General features: G+C 41.6%; 1 protein-coding gene across 14 annotated transcripts in view; it reads left to right on the forward strand.

Moving 5' to 3' along the window:
* The window catches only part of MYO9A (myosin IXA), a 250,951-nt gene that overhangs the window by 220,810 nt on the left and 5,237 nt on the right, over window positions 1–24,904 (forward strand). For all 14 annotated transcript variants that reach the window (XM_075536143.1, XM_075536142.1, XM_075536146.1 and 11 more), the window contains 2 exons: window positions 18,333–18,535; window positions 20,807–20,949. In XM_075536143.1, the coding sequence (XP_075392258.1) occupies window positions 18,333–18,535; window positions 20,807–20,949 (346 nt within the window). The remainder of the gene's footprint in view (window positions 1–18,332; window positions 18,536–20,806; window positions 20,950–24,904) is intronic.

A 24,904-nucleotide genomic window follows, 5' to 3' on the forward strand; every position in this document is an offset into this window, starting at 1 on the left:
CAAAATTGAAATAAAGTGGTAAGGATAAAATTACTATGAAGCCCAAAGTACAGTAATGAGTAAGACCGAAAAGAGCCTCAGCACCATTCCAAAAACCAGGGAGGAAATGTGTCATGAAACAAGTAAGGGATACTTGCACCAAGAAGCAGTTCAGGTCAGGTGTATACAGAGGTCATCTGGCCAAATACCAAGTTCAGGTCAGCATTTTCAAGATTACAGTGGTCTCTGATCGCAAGTATGTTCGAGACTCTTGCTTGTGGCTCGAGCAGATCTGCAACGACTCAGTCTGACCAGATACTCTACAGATGGGTTTTGGGCTCCCATTGCCCCCCCCCCATAGCCTTCTACAAATTACGTATTTATAATTTTAGCTCTGATACTTTTCCCGTCACCATATTCAAATTCTTTAATTCTCATCTTTGGATCACACAAGCTGGTGTGCTTCTTCCGTGTGTACTTAGTTGACTTCTTGCTTAGATGGCTGCTTATTTGAATACAAGCCTTTTTTTGTTTGTTTTTTATTTATTTATTTTAACAATTTATTGGGGCTGATACAATTCTTTTCACAGTTCATACATATACATACATCAATTGTATAAAGCACATCTGTACAGTCTTTGCCCTAATCATTTTTTTCTCTTTTCTTCTTTTACATTTTATTAGGGACTCAAACAACTCTTACCACAATCCATACATATACATACATCAATTGTATAAAGCACATCCATACATTCCCTGCCCCAATCATTCTCAAGGCATTTGCTCTCCACTTAAGCCCCTTGCATCAGGTCCTCTTTTTTTTTTCCCCCTCCCTCCCCATTCCCCCCTCCCTCATATGCCCTTGGTAATTTTTTTTTTAATTTTAACAATTTATTGGGGCTCATACAATTCTTTTCACAGTTCATATATATACATACATCAATTGTATAAAGCACATCTGTACAGTCTTTGCCCTAATCATTTTTTTTCTCTTTTCTTCTTTTACATTTTATTAGGAACTCATACAACTCTTACCACAATCCATACATATACATACATCAATTGTATAAAGCACATCCATACATTCCCTGCCCCAATCATTCTCAAGGCATTTGCTCTCCACTTAAGCCCCTTGCATCAGGTCCTCTTTTTTTTTCCCCTCCTCCCTCCCCATTCCCCCCTCCCTCATATGCCCTTGGTAATTTATACATCCTTGTTTTGTCATATCTTGCCCTATCCGGAGTCTCCCTTCCCCCCTTCTCTGCTGTCCCTCTCCCAGGGAAGAGGTCACATGTGGATCCTTGTAATCAGTTCCCCCTTTCCAACCCACTCTCCCAGCATCGTCCCTCACACCCTTGGTCCTGAAGGTATCAATCATCCACCCTGGATTCCCTGTACCTCCAACCCTCATATGTACCAGTGTACAGCCTCTGTCCTATCCAGCCCTGCAAGGTAGAATTCGGATCTTGGTAGTTGGGGGGAGGGAATACAAGCCTTTAAGACCCCAGACACTATTGTGATTGATAGCTGGACACCATCTGCTTTTTTCATCTTTTTTTTTTTTTTTGGCTATAGTACCCTTATTTTTAGTGATCCTTTCCTGAAGGTGAATATTGAGCAGGGTCAGGTTACCAGAACTAACTATTCTTGAATTGGGGCTAGATGGAGCCTAGACTCCATCTGCTTGTCCATGGGGTTTGCGCATCTCAGGTTTACTTTGGTTGTCGTGATAGGAGTAATTCACCACCTGATAGTATCAGTTGCATCCATAACACCCATATGCCACTCTCTGCTTCCTCTCCCGTCCAAGGACCCTAGCCCTCCGCCAAGGGTGCAGATAGCTTCAAGGAAGGGCTCAGTTCATTCAGCAGGGCCTCTATGTTAAGTCCTTCTGGTGTAGCCCCAGCATTATGCTCAGCTTTCATGATCATCCTGGTGCTTAGTCCATGGCTTGTTTCACCGAAGGTTGGGTAGAAACAAATTTGTAGTGTCTATCCAGGAACCTAAAATCTGGCCCACCCAATGTCTTCCTAGATTCCCTACCCTCATTGTTTAGCATCCCTTCCTGCTGTGTGGTTGGTTCTCCCCAGTCACCCACCACACCAACAGAACTATATGATGTGTTTTCTGCTCATAGTCATGGTTACCTTCGTAAGCTGTAACAGAAGATGGACTTGTTGCACTCAACTGAGGCTTACCACTAACAACCAGCCAGTTTGATAGCATAATAGGAAAGTGCTCATTTGTATTTGCAAGTCCATAGACACTAAAATGACAACTTAAAATACCAAAGAATACTTTTAACAAGAAATGTCAAAAGATTTACCAAGAATTACTTAAAACCCCAAATATTGCAAAAGAAGAGTTAAAAACGTGTTTTGGAGCAGAAAGCTAGATTTTTTTTTAAGTGTCATTTCTCCCTAAATTAGCCTTCTCATTGGTTGATCCCAGTCCTCACCAGGATGGAAAGAAGAGGACTTCTGAGACCCAACCAAGCGTTCAGATTCATTAAGATACAGTAGGCCACTTAGAGGGGCATGGGGCAGGAAACAGCATGCCGACAGACAGCGTAAGGACAGCTATTCTGCCAGGGTCCTTGCATCAATCCATGGTGCCATCTGGGATTTATCATTGTCCTATCCAGGTGCCAGGAGAAGAGATCCACATCTGGTGGGCACAGGAACCATTCTGCCATTGGTGTTCTGTGCTTCCTGTAAGAGTCAGTATGTCCCACAACAGTTTTATAGACATAATTTCAGGGTCCTTAGAAGCGCTATAAGAGCCCTGGTGGCAGGTAGGGTGCAGTGTAGAATGATGAAACATACAACTTTCCTCTAGTTCCTTAATGATGCTCCCACACACACACTGTCACGATCCCAATTTTTCCTTACAAATCCAGCTAGACCAGAGAATGTACACAAGTACAGATAAGAGCTGAAAACACAGGGAATCCAGGACAGATAAATCCCTGAGGACCCATATTGAGAGTGGCAATACCAGGAGGGTAAGGGGAAAGTGGGGGAGGATGGGGGAACTGATCACAATGATCTACATCAGTGGTTCTCAACCTTCTTTTTTTTTTTTTTTTTCACAAGAGAAAAGCTTGTAGTTAGTTCAGGGATCGTTTGCTGGCCCTTAGGAGCGTTTTCCAGTCCAGTCTGTTGGGGCACCACACCCTGGCCCCAAAGTCCACTTTCAGCATTCCCTGGGGACCTTGCCACTCCATTCCCTTGCTGTTCCGCTGCACTTCCCCAGTGATTTGCCTCGGTGTGGTGGGATCAGGTCAGGTGCAATTCCCACACTGTGTCTCCGGTGCAGTCCCCTGTATTGCCCTTAGTCACTGATTGGCATCATTTCTCATAGTGGGGCCAGCCATGTTGTTCTCTCTGTGGACTGGCTGCTCTACTTAGGAACATCATCATCACGGCCTGGTGGGCCAGGCTGTGCTCCACTCTCTCCTCCTGCCCCTTCATCTTCTCCCGTGTGCTCTGATCAGATATGTTCATCTCCCGGAGCTGCAGAGTCAATGTCGTCCTTTGGAACAAATTCTTTTCGGGGGAGGGTTCTCAACCTTCTTAATGCCACAACCCTTTCATACAGTTCCTCATGTTGTGGTGACCCCAACCATAAAATTATTTTTGTTACTACTTTATAACTGTAATTTTGCTTCTGTTATTAATCATAATGTAAATATCTGATGTACAGGATGTGTTTTCATTGTTACAAATTGAACATAATTAAATTGCAGTGATAAATCACAAAACAATATATAATTATGTATTGTGAAATATGTGTTTTCCGATGGTCTTAGGCGGCCCCTGTGAAAGGGTTGTTCTACCCCAAAAGGAGTCTCGACCCACAGGTTGAGAACCACTCATCTACATATGACCCCCCCTCCCAGGGGGACAGACAACAGAAAAGTAGGTGAAGGGAAACACCGATCAGTGTAAGAAATGAAAAAAACAATAATTTTTAAATTATCAAGGGCTCATGAGGGAGGGGGAAAAAAGAGAAGCTGATAACAAGGGCTCTAGTAGAAAGAAAATGTTTTGAAAAGGATGATGGCAACAAATGTGCTTGACACAATGAATGGATGTATGGATTGTGATGAGAGTTATACGAGCCCCCAATAAAAATTTTTTTTAAAGCCCTGGTGGCATAATAGGTTATGTATTGGGCTGCTAACCATAAGGTCAGCAGTTCAAAACTATCAGCCATAATTTGGGAGAAAGAAGAGGCTTTCTACTCCCATAAATAATTACCTATAGGACAAGGTTCAACTCAGAAGGGCAGTTCTTCCCTGTCCAATAGGGTTGCTATGAGTTGGAAACAACAGCCGTGAGTTTGTGTTTGTTTCTGTTCATGTCTTTGTTTGTTTATGAGGATTATTAATTATAAGGCTCACAGTCAGTGGACTGACTCCAAATATATATGGCTTCCTATCTGATATTTTAGTTCTCAGAGCACTCTAGCTTTGCAGTGCCTTACCCTGTGCAGTAGTAACCTGTAGGGGCACAACTCCCCACCTCCTGGCATAGCAGGTGCTTAAGGGGGGAAGTACCTTTGGCTGCCAGGGTAGTTGTAGAAGGAAATCAGCGGGATGATCAACTAAAGCTGTGCCTGCAAAAGTTAAACCAGGCCTAAAAAGGTGGCAAAAATGGACACAGCTTTTTCAAAAGAAAGAGACAAAATATAAACAAAAAGGGAGAGGGTTAAAAAACAGATTGGCTAACCAAGAAATTAAAGAACACTAATCTTCAGAAAACAAGTTAAAATCTGGGTGCAGGAGAGAAAGTGCTAATTATGATTAATTTAGTATTCTTCACCAGGTCAGTGGCTCCTATCTCTCACTTAAACAATTCAGGGAATTTTTAAAAATAATTTTTAAATCATTTTTGGGAGTCTCATACAACTCTTATCACAATCCATACATATATCACATTGTGTAAAGCACGCTTGTGCATTCATTGCCCTCATCAATCTCAAAACATTTGCTCTCCTCTTTAGGTCCTGGCATCAGCTCCTCATTTTTTCCCTCTCCTTCCCCCCTCCCTCATGAGCCCTTGATAATTTATAAATTATTATTTTGTCATATCTTACACTGTCTGACATCTCCCTTCACTCACTTTTCTGTTGTCTCTCCCCAGGGAGGAAGCCACATGTAGATCCCTGTAATTGGTTCCCCCTTTCTACTCCACCCTCCCGGAATCGCCACTCTCACCACTGGTCTTGAAGGGATCATCTTTCCTGGATTCCTTGTGTTTCCAGTTCCTATCTGTACCAGTGTACATTGGGATCATGATAGTGGTGGAGGAGGAAGCGTCCAGGAACTAGAGGAAAGTTGTATGTTTCATCGTTGCTACACTGAGCCCTGACTGGCTCATCTCCTCCCCACGACTCTTCCATAAGGGGATGTCCAGTTGCCTACAGATGGGCTTTGGGTCTCCACTCTGCACTCTCCCTCATTCATAATGATAGGATTCTCTGTTCTTTGATACCTGATCCCTTTGACACCTCATGATCACACAGGCTGGTGTGCTTCTTCCATGTGGACTTTGTTGCTTCTGAACTAGATGGCCGCTTGTTTACCTTCAAGTTTTTAAGACCCTAGATACTGTATTTTTTGATAGGCAGGCACCATCAGCTTTCTCCGTCACATTTACTCATGCACCCGCTTTGGCTTCAGCAATTGTGTCAGGAAAGGTGAGTTTAAGGATAAAATAATAAAGATTAAAATACAAATAATGAGTAAGAAAGAAAAGGCCACCACCAATATTTTAAAAGCCAGAGAAGAAAATTTTGGCATGGAACACACAAGAAATACTTGTGCCTAGAACAAATTCAGGTTGGGTCAAGAGAGAGGTCAATTGACCAACTATCATGTTTGATCCAGCATAATCCATACTACAGCGATCTCCATCTGAGAGTCAAGCTGTTCCAGCGTCTTGCCTGTGGCTAGAGAGGATCTGCCAGAGGCTGTATCCGACTAGCTGCTCTGTAGATGGGCTTTGGGCTCCCGCTGCCCTTCAAAAGCCTTCTTTCTACACATTAGGGGTTCACAAGTTAAGCTCTGATACTTTTCACTTCATCGTATTTGCATTTTGTTATTGTCATCTTTGGGTCACCCAAGTTGGTGTGCTTCTTCCATGTGGACTTAGTTTACCACTCACTTAGCTGGAAATGAACTATTTCTTAAATGCAACTTTTTTGAAGCTGTAGAAACTTTTCCCCTTAAAGTAGCTAGCAAAAACAAGAAAGGAGTCCTATCTCCTCCTATTTTGAAGGGGTGAAATTAAGTGCCAGTTGATTTTTCTGTGGAAACAGAGAATGGCTCCCAGTAGGCATAATAAACTGCCCGCTAATTTGGACTACTCAGAATTCTTGTGCCATCTGCGGCATGCTTGGTAATGGTGGCCTAATTTCCTTAAAACTTGGTTAGTGGGCTGTGAGGAATTGGAAAGTTCAATATTTATTTTTATATATGGGACCTTACACTTAATTATTAAGATTTGAAGACAATTGTAGCCGATATCTTCATTTTAGTAATAATTTGATTCCAGAGTCTTAAGGTAGGAAGTCACTGAAATACCTATTCAGGAAATGATTAGAGTTTCTGTACTTAAGCATTGGGTACAAATAGGTCAAAGATTGTGATCTCTCAAAACTAAGGCAATAAAAATCCCTATTGTAATAGGAAAACAGATAACAAATGTTATCATCTTGGAGTGGAAAAGATAGTTCTGTCATGTGAAAACTATTAACAGAAAGGTTAACAGGTTCAACCACATGATAAGCAGTCAACAGAACTTTAAAATCTATACTACTGCAGGGCAAAAATGATCCAAAGGAAACATACATCATGAGAAAATATTTATAAATCTTATCACAGACTAATTTTCCCTGTGAATAAATAGGGAAAAACAGTTATCCAGTGAAAAGCAAGCACAGAATGCTGTAAACCACTTAGGAAAGTTATCCCCAGACTCCTGTTCAGGGTGACCACGAGTTCAAGTCCATTCTTAGTTTCATGCCAGCAAAATATTTCTTTGCCTTCTCCCCATGCTGACTTTAGCACTGATAATATAAAAACAATATAAAACAATTATGTGTAAAACTGCTGAAAATGTTCACTATAATGAGCATTAATCTGAAAATACCCATTTTGACAAAGAAATAGTCACATCATACATTTTTTGGAGGGAGAGAGGTTGAAGCATCGGAAAGTATATTATCCATAAACTGACCATGGAGGAAACTACTGTTAGTAAATTGATGTATTCATTTTTAACAGTGTACAAGTTTATTTGCTGTTTCTAACAGCTGTAGGTACACAATTTTTTTTTAAGTGATAGTCTTTGGGTTTTCTAAAGTATCTCTGGACTTAAGAGGTTTCATCTTTTTAAAACTTTGTTTTTGTTTAATGCTTGCTTTCTTAAGCAAGAGATCTGATCTGACCTGTAAAGCCTATTTCCTTTTCTTCAGGTAACCCAAGTGGCGAGATGCTAGTGCGAATCCTGAAGGAAGGCAGTCCTTTTGTTGAATACTGGGAAGTGGATACAAGGAATTAGCTCAGATTTTTCCACTTCTCTGTGGCTTTTTATAGTATATTAAATTTTAGTTATTCATTTGGCTTCATTATAAATAGTCCAGAACAGATGTACTAGGAAGATGTCATGGAACTTATAAATTCCATATAAATTTATAAACCAGTCAGTCTGACTGGTCATGCTTGACTGTGGAGTTTTATTGAGAGTGCAGTGTGCTGCTATTAACACCAAAGCCTCTTCTCTGGCCCTATCCTTCCCACATTAGCAACTTCTCCTGAGTCGTATTTTGTTAAATTTGCAGACTGTCTTTCTGTGTTGAGGCCCCTTTCTTAAAATAATCTTTACCTCCTGATCTTAGAATGAAAAATGAAGCAGCAACCCGATCCTCCTGGTTTTCATCCCGTTGCTTGTAGCTTTGGATGAGTTAGCCTGAAAGCCCTGAAAGCTGCTTCTCAACCTTCACATCATCACATGGGGTAGACCAGTAGTTTCTGTTTCTGAAATGGCACATTTCTCATCCATTTTCCACCATTCAACTCAGAGACCTATCAGTTTACTCTCACACATTAGTCAAAGGATGTTAGTATATCTATATAGATTACCAACTCTTTATTGTGAAATACAACAGAGAGAGCAAGGCAGAGGCATCAATGTCCACACATCATTGCTCACTCACTGCACTCGGTCGATTCCGTCTTGTAGTGACCCTATAGAACAGGGTAGAACTGCCCCTGTGGGTTGCTGAGACTGTAACTTTTGACAGGAGTAGAAAGCCTCATCTTTCTTTCTCATAGTGGCTGGTGGTTTTGAACTGGCTGACCTTGTGGTTAACAGCCCAAGGCATAACCCACTACACCACTAGGGCTCCCTCACACAGCATAATAAAATAATGATCCACATGCCATCCCCAAGACCAAGAAGCAGAACATTACTAGCTCCCTTGGAATTTTTCCTTTTTCAGTCACAATCTTTTCTCTCTCCCTAAAGGTAAGCAATAGCTTAGTTTTTATGTTAATTATTTCCTATTTCTTTTGTTGTTTTTCCAACAAAGTAGGAATCTCTGAACACTATAGTTGTGTTTTTCTTGATTTTGCATTTTAATTAAGTGAAATCCTATGTTATTGTTTTGCGTCTGACCTTATGTGTGCCAGACTTCTCCATATTGTTGTATTCAGTTGCTCATTTATGAGTGTGGGATGTGTTCTGGGGGGTTGTCATGAATATTGCTGCTATGAACCTTCTTTTTTTAAAAAAAATTTATGAACCTTCTTAGGTATTTTTTATAAATTTACACTTATTGGGGATATATATATCTATAGGAATGGAATTGTTTGATCATAAGATGTGTATCTTCAACTTTTGTTGTTGTTGTTAAAGTGCCACTGAGTTGATTCCAACCCATAGCAACACTGCACATCAGTAGATAATGCCCAACATCCTTCCCCAAATGGATTGCACCACGTGAACAATGTATAGGAGCTCCTGTGTCTCTCTACTTAGATCATTGCATTCCTTAGCCGTAGCCATCCTCATAGGTTCTAATTTGCTTTTACGTGCTGTGAATCTAATGAAAAGGCTGTTCATAAATAAATTGACTTCTTGGATATCAACTCTCATTTCTAAAGAGCTTGTTCATTTTATCAATTGGGGTGACTGCTATTTTCTGATGATCTACAGGAATTTTTAAGATCATTTTATTGGGGGCTCATACAATCTTATCATAATCCATAGATATATCCGTTGTGTTAAGCACATTTGTCCATGTATTGCCCTCAATCATTCTCAAAACATTTACTTTCAACTTGAGCCCTTGGTATCAGCTCCTCATTTTCCCCCTCCTTCCCCACTGCTCCCCCCATGAACCCTCGATAATTTATAAGTTATTATTATTTTGTCATGTCTTACACTGTCCGAAGTCTCCCTTCACCCACATTTCTGTTGTCCATCCCCCAGGGAGGGGGTTATATGTAGATCCTTGTGATAAGTTCCCAAATCTACAGTAATTCTTTATGAATTCTGAATGCAAGGCCTTTGCTCTGGCTACTTAGGAAGGAGTACCCTAAAATAACCAGAATTTTTTGTCCAAAGCTACTATGTATTTAATTTTTTTTACAAAACAACTTTATCACTTTCAAAATGTCTCCACTACACTTAATACATATGTCAGATTTGAGATTCCATTCTTGGAAACATTTTTCAAAATCATCTGTTTGGATGACTGATAGCACCTACCTCGTTTTTTCTTCACCTCTTCTGTGTCATCAAATAGCTGTTCTTCCATGTTCCTCTTCATTCACGGAAACAAAAAGAAGTCAGGTTAGGTGAGTAAAGTACATGGGCCAAGAGAGGCAGGCTGTTTTGTTGCCCAAAACTGGCACACTGAGATGGCTTGTGTGAAGCAGGTATGTTGTGGTGGCAGAACTAGCCTCCCGTCTAAATAGAAAGCTTGAATAACAGTCTGGCCTGGTGGAACAAACTCCAAATACACTACAAATCGACATTTTTGTCCATTTTGGGAAGTTGACAGATATACAGAACAAATTTTGTCATCTATTGACATTTCACCTTTTTGAAACGAGAAAACCACGTGTACACTTGTATTTTCCCATAATGCTGTCCTTGTAAGCTGTGCTCAACATCACAACACAGTTTCTATGGCATCTTTCCCAAACAGGAAACAAAATTTCACAGCCTTGCGTTGTTCTCTTAAATCAGCTATCACAAAAAGCGAGGTTCAAGTGTAACTGCTTTAATGAAAAAATTCACTGTGACCAGAGAGAACTTTCCCATGCGACACCACTAGGCACGCTCAATCAGAGTGAGTTACTTGCTGATTGCCCAGCGTGGAAAAATGCGTACTATGAAAGCTCCATTCTGTCCACACAGAGCCAGGGTTTTGGGGGGGCATCCCCTCAGAGATTGTAAATTAAATTCTTTCACTCTTTGGTTTGCCTTTTCCCTCTCTTAAAGGTGTATCTTGATGATCTAAAGTTCTTAATTGTTACTGAAGACTAATTAATAGCCTTTTTCTTTAGGACTACTACTCTTTGAGGTAATGTTTAACAATTTTTTTCATATTTGAGGTTATGAAGATAATCATTGTGTATTTAGATAAGCAGTCTACCTAAAGACAGTCTTTGTAGTATAATGTGCAGAGTCGTCAAGTTTTTACATTCCAACATGGTTTTCCTAGTACTCTTTTGTGACAGAAAGCATCCTTTCCATGCGGTCCAGCAGTTGCCTTTGTTATAATTTTTTTTAAACACATGAAAAAACCCTCCTGTCCATTGAGTTAATTCTGAATCATATCATCCCTGTAGGACAGAGTAGAACTATGAATATTTTTGAGATTAGGAAGCCTTGGCTATCTTCTGGGCAGCGCCTAGTGTTTTCGAACCATTGATCTTCAGGTTGCAGCCCAAAGCATAGCCCCTTACACCACCAGCGCTCCACTGTTATGAATGAAGAGTATATTTGTCTCTGTGTCCAAAGTCTACATTTTGACTATCTTTGTACTAACATCACACTATTTTAATTATTAGAACTTTCTAAGACATGTCTAGTAGAAGAAGTCATTGATCTTCAACATGTTTTGACTATTCTCAGTTCTTTTTGCTTCTGTATAAATTACAGGATAGGCTTCAAAATATTCTCTTGGGATTTTTATTGAGGTTGCACTGAATCTATGAGAGGGCTTCAGAAGTTCATGGTAAGCTTCAAAAAGTTCATATAGCCCTCCCCGCAGAAGAGTTTACTTCAGAGGACAGCACGGAAGCCGCAGCTCAAGGAGAGGGACATGTCTGATAGAGCACACGGGAGCAAAGGAAGGGGAGGAAGAGAGGGTGGAGCACAGCCTGGCCCACCAAGTCTTGAGGACGATGTCCCTGCTCAGAGCAGCCAATGCACAGAGAGGACCATGTGGTCGGCCCCACTATGAGACATGATATCCCTCACTGACCCATAGCCCTACGGGAAACAACACTGGAGACACAGTGCGGGAATTGCGCCTGATCTGACCCCACCACACTGAGGCAAAACACTTAAGGGCATGCAACAGAACAGCAGGGGTAGCAGAGCAAGGAAGTCCCCAGGGAATATAAAAAATAAACTTTGGGGCCAAGGCATGACACCCATCAGACTGGAAAACACTCCTAACGGTCAACAAATAGACCTTGAACTATTTAGAGGCTTCTCTCTCTTTTTTGTCATTGTTTTGTTTTCTTTTGTTGCTTTGTTTTGCTCTGTCTTGTTTTTGTGCACATTATCTCTGCAGATCTATCTAGATAAGATAGGCGGGATAAACAATCTGGAGGAGAAAACAACGGACCCACAGTTCCTGGGGAACATGGGAGATGGAGAGGCAGGGGAAAGGGGAGTGGGTGTTAATAAAACCAGGGACCAGGAAACAACAAGTGATCCAAAATCGATGGCAAGGAGGGTGTAGGAAGCCTGGTAGGGTTTGATCAAGGGCCCTGTAACCAAGAGGAATTACTGAAACCCAAATGAAGGCTGACCATGATAGTGGGATAAGAGGAAAGTAAAAGGAAATAGAGGAAAGAACTAGGAGGCAAAGGACACTTTAGAGGTCTAAATACAGGCATGTACATATGTAAATATATTTGCTTTATGACAATGGGGAAGTAGATCTATGTGCATATATTTATAGGTTTAGTATTAAGGTAGCAGATGGACAAGTACTCCCTCAATGCAAGAACACTTTGTTCTATGAAACTGGCATTCCTTGATATTTACCTTCCCAACACTATCACTGAAGGCAAAGCAGGTACATAAACAAATGTGGTGAAGAAAGCTGATGGTGCCTAGCTATCAAAAGATATAGCATGGGGTGGGGAGACAGGGAGGGAGGGGAAAAATGAGCTGATACCAAGGGCTCAAGTAGAAAGAAAATGTTTTGGGAATGATGATGGCAACAAATGTGCTTGACACATGTATGGATTATGATAAGAGTTGTGTGAGCCCCCAATATAAGGATTTTTTTAAAAAGATATAGAGTCTGGGGTCTAAAAGGCTTGAAGATAAACAAACGGTCATCTAGCCGAGAAGCAACAAAGCCCACATGGAAGAAGCACACCAGCCTGTGTGATCACGAGGTGTCAAAGGTATCGGGCATCAAAGAACAAAAAATCCTATCATCATTGAGAATGAGGGGCAGTATGGAGTAGGTACCCAAAGCCCATCTGTAGACAACTGGACATCTCCTTACAGAAGTGTTGCGGGGAGGAGATGAACCAGTCAGGGTGCAATGTAGCGACCATGAAACGTGCAACTTACCTCTTGTTCCTGGATGCTTCCTCCTCCCCCACTATCTTGATTCCAATTATACCTTACAAATCCTACTAGACCAGGGGATGTACACTGGTATATATAGGAACTAGAAACAAATGGAATCCAGGACAGATAAATCCCTCACGACCAATAATGAGAGTAGTGATAACAGGAGGGTAAGGGGAAGGTAGGGTAGAAAGGGGAACCGATCACAAGGATCTACATATAATCCCCTCTCTGGGGGATGGACAACAGAAAAGTGGGTGAAGGGAGATGTTGCACAGTGTAAGACATGACAAAATAATTATGATTTATAAATTAGCAAGGGCTTGTGAGGGGTGGGGGCCAGGAGGGAGCAGGAAAAATGGGCAGATACCAAGGGCTCAAGTAGCAAGAAAATGTTTTGAGAATGTTGATGGCAACAAATGTGCTTGACAATAGATTTATGTTTGCATTGTGGTAAGAGTGGTATGCACCCCCAATAAAATAATTTTTAAAATAAAATTTAAAATTCATATAAAATGGAATTAAAAGAAAATGGGAAGTCTTCATGAGTCTTTGAAGTTCCCTTGTATGGTTTAGTTCAGGGAAAATTAACATTTTTATAACATTCTTCCATCTATGAATGTGACATATCTCTTCATTCTTTAGATCTTTGACTCCCTCTTTTATAGTTTTATATGTAGAGATAATCTGTTTCATTTGAATTACTAATGGGAATTAAATGTTTTTTCAATATAATCAGAGATGATATTTATTTTGTTGCCTATTGCATAGAAATACAATTGATTTTGGTATATTTGACTCATTATTTAATAACTTTGCTGAATTCACCTGTTGTACTAGTTTTTCTCTGGATTATTGGATTTCCTATTTCTACAGTCAGTATTGCTCAGGAAAATGACAGTTTCATACATTCTCTCTCAGTCTTAGAATGTCTGCCATTTCTTTTTCTTGTATTAGCTTGATCCCCCGATACTTGGACCTGGTATCAAGGGTTGTTCGTGGCACATTCCTCACGTCAAAGGGAACTCAGGCTTTCACCACTGAATAGGATGTTTGCTGCAGAGTTTTTTAGTTTTCTTTCTTTGTCGCTGTTTTACGAGATGACGAATATTTCTTTCTATTACTGGTTTTCTAAGAGTTGTAACTGTGATTCAACATTGAGCTTTATGAAATGTTTTCAGTGCATGTACTGGGATGTTCATGAGATATTTTAGTGAAGTGGCATTGTATTGAATACATTTGTAATGTTTAGTCATCATAATATTTCAGGAAATTCAACTTAGTCGTGCGATATTTTTTTATGTGTATTGCTGGATTTCGGTTTTGGTACTTAAAAATTATTATTATTGTTCGTACTTGACATTTGTCTGAATGAATAAAATGACCCTAGAATAGTCTTTCCTCTTGATTTCCTTGTTGTGCTTTCCCTGGCCTTGGGAACAGCCCTTTCTATTGGGCATAGTAATTTCTGTGAAACTTGTGTTGTTTCCTCTTCTTTGCCAGTGAGATCATGTAGGCCTTCAGTTTTCTCTCTGAAAAGGTTTGGATTAAGTTTCTTCAAAAACATAAGCAATGCTCTTTTATTTCTCCTATTATCAAGTTGAATTCTTAGAAATTTTTGTTTCATCAAAAATTTTAAACTTCATTGGCCTAAAGGGATTCCTAACATCCCCTTAGCTTTTCCTGTCTGCAGGACTTGTGGTGTCACCGTTCACCTGCTGACCTGCTGACACCAACAGCAAATCTGTTGCCATCGAGTAATTTTCAACTCTTGGGACAGAGTAGGACTGCCATATCTTTGCTCTCCTGGAGCTGATGGTGGGTTCAACCCCACCCTTCTAGTTATCAGTGGGGGCTTAAACACACACTGCACCACAGGGGGTTGCATTTCTTCCACTGGTCTATTTGCCTTTAGTCCCTCGTCAATCTTGCTGAAGTAGCTGCTGACCTCTTTAATTTTTACCCTTTCTTCTTTTTTAATATATATTTGAGGCTCTACCACAGGTTTTGATATTATTATTTATTGAAAATATTTTCTAAATTTTACTATGATTTAATCTTTGACATTTTTTAAAGAAGTCTATTTCTTAATTTCTGACTATATGGAGATTTATAATTATTTCCTTGTAATTGTACTATCATAGACATTACTTAAAAGTTATGTTCACGACCATTTAGTTCAACCTTAGAAGCTTACTGTCTTGCTACCTGGGTGCGTGCTTTAAAAGTAATGATCATTCTGTGGTTGTTGGACATGGAGTACTGTATACACGTGAATCTCTGAGATCACTGAGGCCAATTCCATTTACTTCCTTTTACTAATTATACATACTTGTTCTTTCAATTCTGCTTATAGCTTTGTCTATTTCTCTGAATAGTTTTGTGAATTTTCTGATTTAAATCACTGGAAACCACTTTTTAGGGACATTTAAATTTGGAAATGTAGGACTCTTTTCAGAATATGACATTTAAAATTTTCATTTTATTGGGGGTTCATACAACTCTTTATCACACTCTATCCATGCATGCATTGTGTCAAGCACATCTGTGCATTTGTTGTGAGAATTTGAACTTTGTGTCATTGTGGAATAGTCTTCTTCACAGGTGACACTTCTTCCCTTAAAGTCGGCTTTGCTGGAAGTGTAATTAATAGTCCTTTTGTTCAGTCTTTCTGTATTTATCCTTGGTCTGACATTCTTCAGATTTTAACATTTAATCTCATTTACACTTACTCTTATCACCAATCCCTTTGAGTCTAGATCTCTTGTTTTATTGTGTGCTTTTTCTTTATCTTACTTAAGTATGTCTTCATTGTTCTTCTTGCTCTGTTTTTCTTGCTCCCCCCTTTGTTTCTTATTATTTTTTTTCTGACTTTTTTATTTTTTTTAATTTTAACAATTTATTGGGGCTCATACAATTCTTTTCACAGTTCATACATATACATACATCAATTGTATAAAGCACATCTGTACAGTCTTTGCCCTAATCATTTTTTTCTCTTTTCTTCTCTTACATTTTATTAGGGACTCATACAACTCTTACCACAATCCATACATATACATACATCAATTGTATAAAGCACATCCATACATTCCCTGCCCCTCTTATTATTTTTATTATAGTTTTTTTCTCTTTTAGTTTAGAAACTGTACTTAGTTGGCATATAGATTACACCATGAATCTGTTACCTAACAAAGTATAATCTCAATGCCCTTTCATCCTCTTCCCAGATAATGCACGGACTGTAAAGGCTTTAACTATATCTGTAAAACCCATCTAATGTGTCCCTGGTCCAAACTGCTGGTCCTGCCTGGCAGCCAGGCCTCAGGGCAGGTGGCTCTAAACACTCATTCTTGAAGGGTGTTTCTGCAAAGTGTGTAGGATTTTAGGTTGGGAGTTACTTTTTCCTTCCATCTTTTGGAAAGATGTCATTGTTTTTCTGGTTTCCATGATTTCTGTTGAGACACAGGCATCGAGGGTAATTCCTTTACATATTGTTCTTAAGAAGCTGTAGCATTTTTTAACTCTGTAAGTTGTTATCATTAATTAGTTCTAAAACATGCTCTACCATTTTCTTTTCAAATATTTCTTTGATGGGTTCTCACTTCTGGTACTATAGTTAAACACGGTGTACCTTTTTTATTCCCTTTGTCTTTAACCTCCTTTTCTCAATTTCTTCATTTCAAAATTATAAATTACTCTGTGCTTCATTCATTTTGACCTGATTTCCAACCCATTAATTATTTCTTCCTCTGCATCTAAAATGTTACTAAAGCAGTTTGACATTATTAGTAAACTTGATTATGGTTTATTTCTAGTCTAAAACTTCTCTTTATCATTAAAATTTGCTGTCATTTCTTTAAAACAACAACAAAACCACCCTTCCAGTTCTTTGCCACATTTCTAACTCTCTGGTGTTGTTTCCTTCAACATGGTAATTTAAAGTCTGTCTCTTTGCCACAGTATCTGAATTCACTGACGATTTCTATCTTTTATTGTGTTTTTCTGGTTCTCATTCATCTTGTCTTGTCTCCTTATGTACTTGGTTATCTGTATGTGTCAAGAGTATTGGAAAAATTATTTGTACAAATATTTGGGAGCCCAGGATGATATTAGCTTTCTTCAACAGAACAGTTGCAATTTTCTTTTTCTTAGCAATCTGGGATTTCTTTGATCCAGTTTTAGGGATCACAAGTGCTCTGAAGTCAGGCTACAGCCTCTTCAAAGCCGGTTATAATTCCAGTTTATTCCTATGCCCAAGACGCAGACCTTCACGACCCAGGCTCGGGCCTGAGGGATTTACTCAGCAGCAAGCCCCACCCTTGACTGGGGCTGTCTGGATGCCAACTTTTATTCTTTACCCCAGGGGTTGGCAGACACTTTTTTTTTGGTAAAAGACCAGAGAGCAGGGTACAGACTTCAAAAATTAGTGGGAAATTGCTATTCTCTTTAAATTCTATTTTTTCTCCCATATACTTTTTGAAGCTCCCTTATATTTTATGTTTTGTGGACCATACAGCCTGTCTTTATCTTGGACTCTGCGATTATTCCACAGAAGTAGTCCTGTGAGCATGAATGGGCCCCAGTGATAGCCTGGTGCAGACTTGGGCTACGGGCTGAACCTTGCTGTGCTCTGTCAGAAGCTCGGACTCTCAGCACCCCCTGAGATGCAGGGCAGTCCTTGATGCTGGTCTCGCCTCTTCTGGGACTCCCTTGCTAGTATGCCAGTGCCTTAACGCACGTATTAATTTGTTTTGGTTTTCAAATTTGGTTTAGTTGTTCTTAGTAGGAGATTTAGAATAAGACACCTAGTCTACCATTGTTAGAAACCAGAGTCATAAATGATTTTAAAAGCAATGAGCTTTTCCCCCCCTGATATCAAGAATGACAATTTCTTGAATAGTTCTCAGAGAATATATCTCACTCACTAGCACCCTAGTCTAGAAACAGCTACCATTACCACCATCCCCCAAAAGAAACATACATTAAAAACTCTAAAAAAAGACTGAGTGTCCGGACATATTGCCCTAATCTTCCTAAAAAGACTGTGCATTAGAAGGTGAACACTACAGAGCTGTGCTGCCCAACAGAACTGGCTGCAGTGTTGGACGTGTTTTATGTCTGCCCTGCACGTGGGCAGTTTACCCGCGGCTCTGAAACACTTCCGTGGCTAGTGGAACTGCAGAGGTAAAGTTTTACTTTCATATTTTAGTTTTAATTCATTTTATAGTTTCAATTAATATCCAGTTGAAAAAAGCACATGCAGTTGAAAAGAATCTGATTTTAGCACCCAGGTTCCTACCCCCGAGTGTCGCTGCTCCAGTGCTCTCGTGAGACAGACTGAGCCGACAGTGGGCAGTGTTCCTTCCACACGGGGACCTAGGCTTCGCAGAATGTTCACATGTTTTCTTACCATTCGTCCGGTTTGATGGCGGTGCACGTGTTTGCCTAACTGGTTCGTGTAAAACCAATGTAGTTACCCAGTTTACATTCTAACGTGGATTTTCTCTGCAGGGAAAGGGACGCATTCGTCGTGGAAACTATCCAAGCCCTCCCTCTCCTGTTGTAGTTCGTTTGCCCTCTGTGTCTGATGTCCCCGAAGAGGCCTTGCCTAGCGAGGCCGCCATGGAGACCGACATCACAGAGCAGCAGCAAGCAGCCATGCAGCAGGAGGAGCGAGTGCTGACGGAGCAGATTGAGAACCTGCAGAAAGAGAAGTGAGTTTCCTGGCGGAAGAGGAGAGACCAGTTATTTCCTGCTTTCACTTCCTTCCTTCTAGCCTTACTTAATTTTTCCTCACTCTCTAAGCATCTCCTTTGTTCCCAACCTGATGTCTGGTGGTACAGGGGATGGAGCTGACAAAGATCTGGGGCCTGTACTCGGGCATCGGTATGACACTGGTCGCCTCAGGAGAGGCAGCTCCAAGAGCTGGAAAGCTGCTGCTGCTGCTACTGCGAAGACGAGTGTAGGAGTCTGGACAGATGGGCTGACAGGGAGGAGGACCTTGTTCCCAAGTGGTGGGCCAGTCTCAGTCAGGGACAGAGAAGAGCCCCAGGGAACAGATTTGTCTGCCCAAGGGTTCCCAGGCTCAGCCCATGGGCTTTAGTCAGCACTCTGAAGGAGGGTTATTGTCTATAGAACAGTCTGGTTACGGACCAGAAACTGGGTGACCAGAGTAAGGCAGCAGCCCCACTGGGTGCTGGGAGTCTGGGAAAGGGATGACAGTTTAGGAACGAGGCAAGTTCGGTGACCTCTGCCATCATTGCTGGGGCGATGGCGGTGGGAGTGGTCATTACACCTTGGGGACAGTGGACATCCCCTGGTGTTCTCCCCGAAGGTTCTGTGTTCTAGTTCTGGTAGACCATGTTGACTCTTAAAAGAACTTTCATTCCTGAGTTCCAGAATCCCAAGTTGTGAGAGCATGATCCATGAGGGGATATGAGGCTGTTAATGTGCGTTTCACCTGTCAGACAGATTCTGGAATTTGAGCAAATTGAAAAAGCAGCTGGGACTCAGTTCTTAGTCACATGATAAGGCATAGGTGGTGTATGCTAGGGCTTCAAGAAACTTCTGGGGAAACTTCCATTATCTTTTAATTCCATTTTCCATGAACTTTTGGAAGCTCACCCTTACATTGACCAGGGGCTGGTTACCGTGTATACTCATGTATAAGCCGAGTTTTTCAGCACAATTTTTATGCAGTTTTTGTGGTAAAATTAGGTGCCTCGGTCGCCTGATATTCAGTTGGCTTATCCTCGAGTGTATAAGGTAACTCACCTTCGATGAAAAGGGCATTGGAAGTCTTGAAGGGAAGACTAGGAATTTGCTAAGAGCAGGGAAGTTGTTCTAGAAAAGGGGAAAATGCGTGGGCCGTATTTCAGAGGTTGAATGCACACAACTTCAGCAGCTGTAGCTGCTGCTGCACCAGGTGTTGCATGGCTGGTGAAAAGCCTGTCCATGAAATCAGGCAGTGTCAGTGAGTCTAAGAGGGCTCTGATGAGACTTGGTAAAAGGATAAGAAGAGTGTAGGCAGAATCCTGGGCTTCAGAGCTGGTATATTTCCAGATGAGGTACTGCTGGTGGCTCTGTGGATTAGGTATCAGTCTGGTAACTTCAAGGTCAGTGGTTCAAACCCACCAGCCAGTTCACTAAAGAAGGATGAGACTTTTTCCTTCTAGAAAGGTTTACAATCTTGGAAACCCTATGACTTGGAATCGACTCAATGACAATGGTGTTTGGTGTGTTTTCAGGTAAGAAGCAATGATTTGTACACACACATATATATATATTTGGCAGATATAGGCATAAAGGAACTTGAGGATTTTTCAGTGATGCTAATTGAAATACATTCCAGTGATGTCAGGCAGCAATGGGGAATCAAGAATAGGAGCAAGTCCCAAAGGCTTTAAAACCTGACTGAGAGGCAGGTGGGTGAAGAGGGGAGGGGTAGAGAATACTTTAACTGGCGAAGGCATGAGCATCAAAGGCCAGAAAGGATTGCTTACTGTTTTTCTTCCTCTAGCCATCTCTCTGTGGTCAAGTTAAGAGTATGCAGACTCGTGTGTAGGCGGTTAGTGAAGCTTTATGGAAACCGCTGTAGAGCTAGAAGGAATCCTAGAGTTCAGTGTGTTTGTGGCTGAGGAAGCTGAGGTTGAGAGGAAAGTACTTTCCTGATATGGCATGAATGAGTTCAGGGTGATATTAGAACCCTGCCTTCATAATTAGTCCAGGGTCCGTTTGCCAAAAGATCCCAGAGCCACAGCATCTCTCCCCAACCCGACCCTATCCTGGTCCCAGCCTGTCTCTCACTGAGTCCATCAGTCAGCACAGGTCTAGCCTTCGCTTTTACCTTGGCTTGCAGGTCGATGGGGGGCAGTAAGAAATGTGACTGGGACTTAGATTCCTGACTTTCATGGGAGGTCTTTTTTCCTCTTAACATCCTTCCACTCTGCATCAAATGCTAATGGTTGCCTGACTGTACCCTACAGGGAGGAGCTAACGTTTGAAATGCTTGTCCTGGAACCACGGGCCTCTGATGATGAAACCCTGGAGTCTGAGGCCTCCATTGGGACAGCCGATAGCTCAGAAAATTTGAACATGGAAGCTGAAGGTGCTCTCTCTGAGAAATCAGGTAAGTGAACATGTCTGAGCCAGACTTCAGATTCATTTTGCAAAAGGCAAAAAGAATTCCTCGGCTAAGACAAATCCCTGTCAAGAATATCTTGACCTCAAGGAGTGGAATTAAATTACTGATCACTGAAACTGCCGTGTAAGCTGCTCATGCAACATTTGCTAGTTGAGTACCTTCTTCTGTAGCAGCAGGTTCAAAAGAGGAGAAGCGCTGCTGGGTGGAGCTTTCATAGCACCCTTTTTCCCGTGCGGCGCAGCCAGCAACTCACAGTGAATTCGCTGTAATCCAGGTCACTCCAACCTCATTTTCTGTGATAGCCAATTTAAGAGACCAGTGTGTGGCTGTGAAATTTTGTTTCCTGCTCAGGAAAAATGCTGCAGAAACTGTTGTGATGTTGAATGCAGCTTACAAGAACAGCACTATGGGACAAACTCAAGTGTATGAGCGGTTTTCTCCTTTCAAAAAAGGTGAAATGTTGATGGATGACAAACCTTGTTCTGAACGTCCATCAACAAAATCCGTGCACTTGTGCTCGAAGACCAATGGCAGGCCCTTGAGGACATGGGGAGGTTGCCTGGGCTATCTTGAAGTGAATTTTAATGCAAGATTTGGGAATGAGAAGGGTTGCTGCGAAATTTGTGCCTTGGGATCTGACTGACCAGGAAAAAGTGTCGAGTGGAAACATGCCCTACTTTGAAAGAAAAGCTCGAAAGCGACCTAGACTTTCCCCCAAGGTCATTACTGGTGACGAGGAACATGGTGCTATCATTACAACCCTGAAAGCAAACATCAGTCAAGCCAGTGGAGGAGGCCATCGTCACCTCACCCCAAAAAAGCTCATCAAGTGAAATCAAAGATCAAGGCGATGCTCATTTGTGTTTTGATGTGAGGGGGATAGTGCATTTGGAGTTCATTCTACCAGGTCAAATTGTTAATTTGCTAATTGTTAATCAAGCTCTCTAGATTGGGGCTGTGAAAAGATTGTGCCTTAACAGCATGTGACAAAAAGAGGCCTGATTTGTGGCAGGCGGGGGGCATTGGTTTTGCCACCACCACAACGCACCTACACACACAGCCATCTCAGTGCTCCAGGTTTGGGCAAACAACAGCCTGCCTCTCTTGCCCCACTCACTTTACTCACCTGACCTGACCTGACTCCTTTTGTTTCCGCAAATGAAGAGGGACATGAAAGGACAGCAATTTGAGGACATAGACGAGGTGAAGAAAAATGCGAGGGAGGCGCCTATCAGCCATCCAAATAGATGAGTTTGAAAAATGTTTCCAAGAATAGAAACACAGATTTGACGAATGTATTAAGTGTTATGGAGAGTACTTTGAAGGTGATATGGTTGTTTTGTAAAAAAAATTTAAATACATATCTTTGAGAAAAGAAATTCTGGTTGTTCTGGAATGTACCCCCCTTGTATTACCACCGTCTCACAACACGTGCTGGCTCACTGACCCATTACTCCTTTTTAAGATGGGCAGCTCCAGGCAGGCCCCATGATGTGAGGGACACATGTTCAACAAGATGTTTAACTGGCTAGCATGCCCCAGGAGACATAGCATTTAATGGGATTCCTGGCCTTTTCTTTTTTAAAAAAAAATTATTTTCTAGGGGGCTCGTACCACTCTTATCACAATCCATCCATCCATCCATTGTGTCAAGCACATTTGTTGCCATCATCATTTTCAAAGCATTTTCTTTCTCCTTGAGCCCTTGGTATCAGCTCCTCATTTTTCCCCTCCCTCTATCACCTTCTCTCCCTCATGAACCCTTGATAATTTAGAAATTATTTTTATTATTTCATGTCTTACACTGACACTATTCACCCACTTTTCTGTTGTCCGTCCCCCTAGGAGGGAGGTTATATGTCAATCATTGTGATTGGTTCCCCCATTTTCCCCCCACTTTACCCTTCCCCTCCTGGTATTGCTACTCTCATTATTGGTCCTGAGGGGTTTATCTGTCCTGGATTCCCTGTGTTTCCAGATGTTATCATTGTCCATGTACATGCTACAGTCCAGCCAGATTTATAAGGTAGAATTCGGGTCATGATAATTGGGGGCAGGCGTGGGTTGGGCAGTACCAAAGAACCAGAGGAAAGGTGTATGTTTCATCAGTACTATACTGCACCTGACTGGCTCGTCTCTTCCTTGTGACCCTTCTGTAAGGGGATGCCTAGTTGTCTACAGATGGGCTTTGGGTCTCCACTCTGCACTCCCCCTCATTCACATTGAGATGATTTTTTGTTGTGGGTCTTTGATGCCTGATACCAGATCCCATCGATACCTCATGATCACACAGGCTTGTGTGCTTCTTCCATGTGGGCTTTTCCTGCTTCTGAACTAGATGGCTGCTTGTTTACCTTCAAACCTTTAAGACACCAGACTCTGTATCTTTTGATAGCTGGACACCGTCAGCTTTCTTCACCACATTTGCTATGCACCCATTTTGTCTTCAGCAATTGTGTTTGGAAGCTGAGCATCACAGGATGCCAGGTTTTTGGAACAAATTGTTATTGCGTTGAGGGAGTACTGGAGTGTAGGCCCAATGTCCATCTGGTACCTTAATATTAAACATATAAATATATGCACATATATTTATTTCTATATGCACATAAAATATATGCATACAAATTTATTTCCTCCTCATCATATATAAATATATCTATATATGTACATTCCTATATTTAGACCTCTGTAAATGCCCTTTGCCTCCTAGTTCTTTCCTCTTATTTTCTTTTCCTTTCCTCTTGTCCCACTATCATGTTCGACCGTCATTTGGGTTTCAGTAATTCCTCTCAGTTACATTGCCCTTGATCAAGCTCTTCAGGCCTCTTACACCCTCCTCTCAGTCGATTTTAGATCACTGTTGTTCCCTTGGCCCAGGGTTTGTTAACACCTACTTCCTTTCCCCCCACCTCCCTCTCTCCCATGTCCCCTGGAACCATTGGTCTATTGTTTTCTCCTCCAGATTGTTGTTCCCACCTGCAGAAATAATAAGCCCAAAACCAAGGCAAAGCAAAAGAAAACAACAACAAAAAGAAAAGCCTATAAATTGTTCCAGGTTTGTTTTTTGACTTTTAGAGTGTTTTCTGGTCAAGCCTGATGGGATGCCACACCCTGACCCCAAAGTCTATTTTTGGTGTTCCCTTGGGAATTCATTGGTTTGTTCCCCTTGCTGCTCTGTTGTACACCCTTAGCATTTAGCCCTGGTGTGGTGGGGTTAGATCAGGCACAATTCCCACACTGCGCCTCCAGTTTGTCCCTCATAGCACTGTGGGTCAGTGAGGGACCTCATGTCTCGTGGTGGGGCCTACCCTATGGTCCTCTCTGTGCATTCATTGCTCTGAGCAGGATTATCACCCTAGGGGCTTGTGTTTCACTCTCTCTCCTCCCCTCTTCAGTTGTTCTGTGGCACTATCAGATGTGCCCCTCTCCCTAAACTGTAGCTTCAGTGCTGTCCTCTGAAGTGACTTCTGCGGGGTGGGGGTGAGGGTGGGGGTAGCACATAGGTGGGATTGGGGCTGGCCCCACAGACCTTTCTTTTGGTTCCCTGATTCATGCCAGTACGTTGCATTCACATCTTGGAGCACTGGGTTGAAGTCTGGATCCTTTCTCATTCTCTTTGGAGATATAAACAACATCCTCCCCTTGGGTAGGTTAGTGCCCTGTTCCCCCACTACCCATGTCTTTTTCTTTCTTTCTATCCCCCTCCTATTTCGTTGGCTGCCGTATGTATCCCTGGATTGGGTTTGGCTCCTGCCATAGTACCTGGACCTCACCCCAGGGATGTAATGTATACAGTAGCTTTTCCCCTTTGTCCCTTTTGCATTTTTAAAAATCATTTTATTTGGGGCTCGTACAGCTCTTATCACAATTCATACATTCATCCATTTTGCAAGCACATTTGTACATCTGTTGCCATCGTCAGTCTCAAAATATTTGCTCT

The sequence above is a fragment of the Tenrec ecaudatus genome, chromosome 17, assembly GCF_050624435.1.
Source record: "Tenrec ecaudatus isolate mTenEca1 chromosome 17, mTenEca1.hap1, whole genome shotgun sequence".
Classification (NCBI taxonomy): Eukaryota; Metazoa; Chordata; class Mammalia; order Afrosoricida; family Tenrecidae; genus Tenrec; species Tenrec ecaudatus.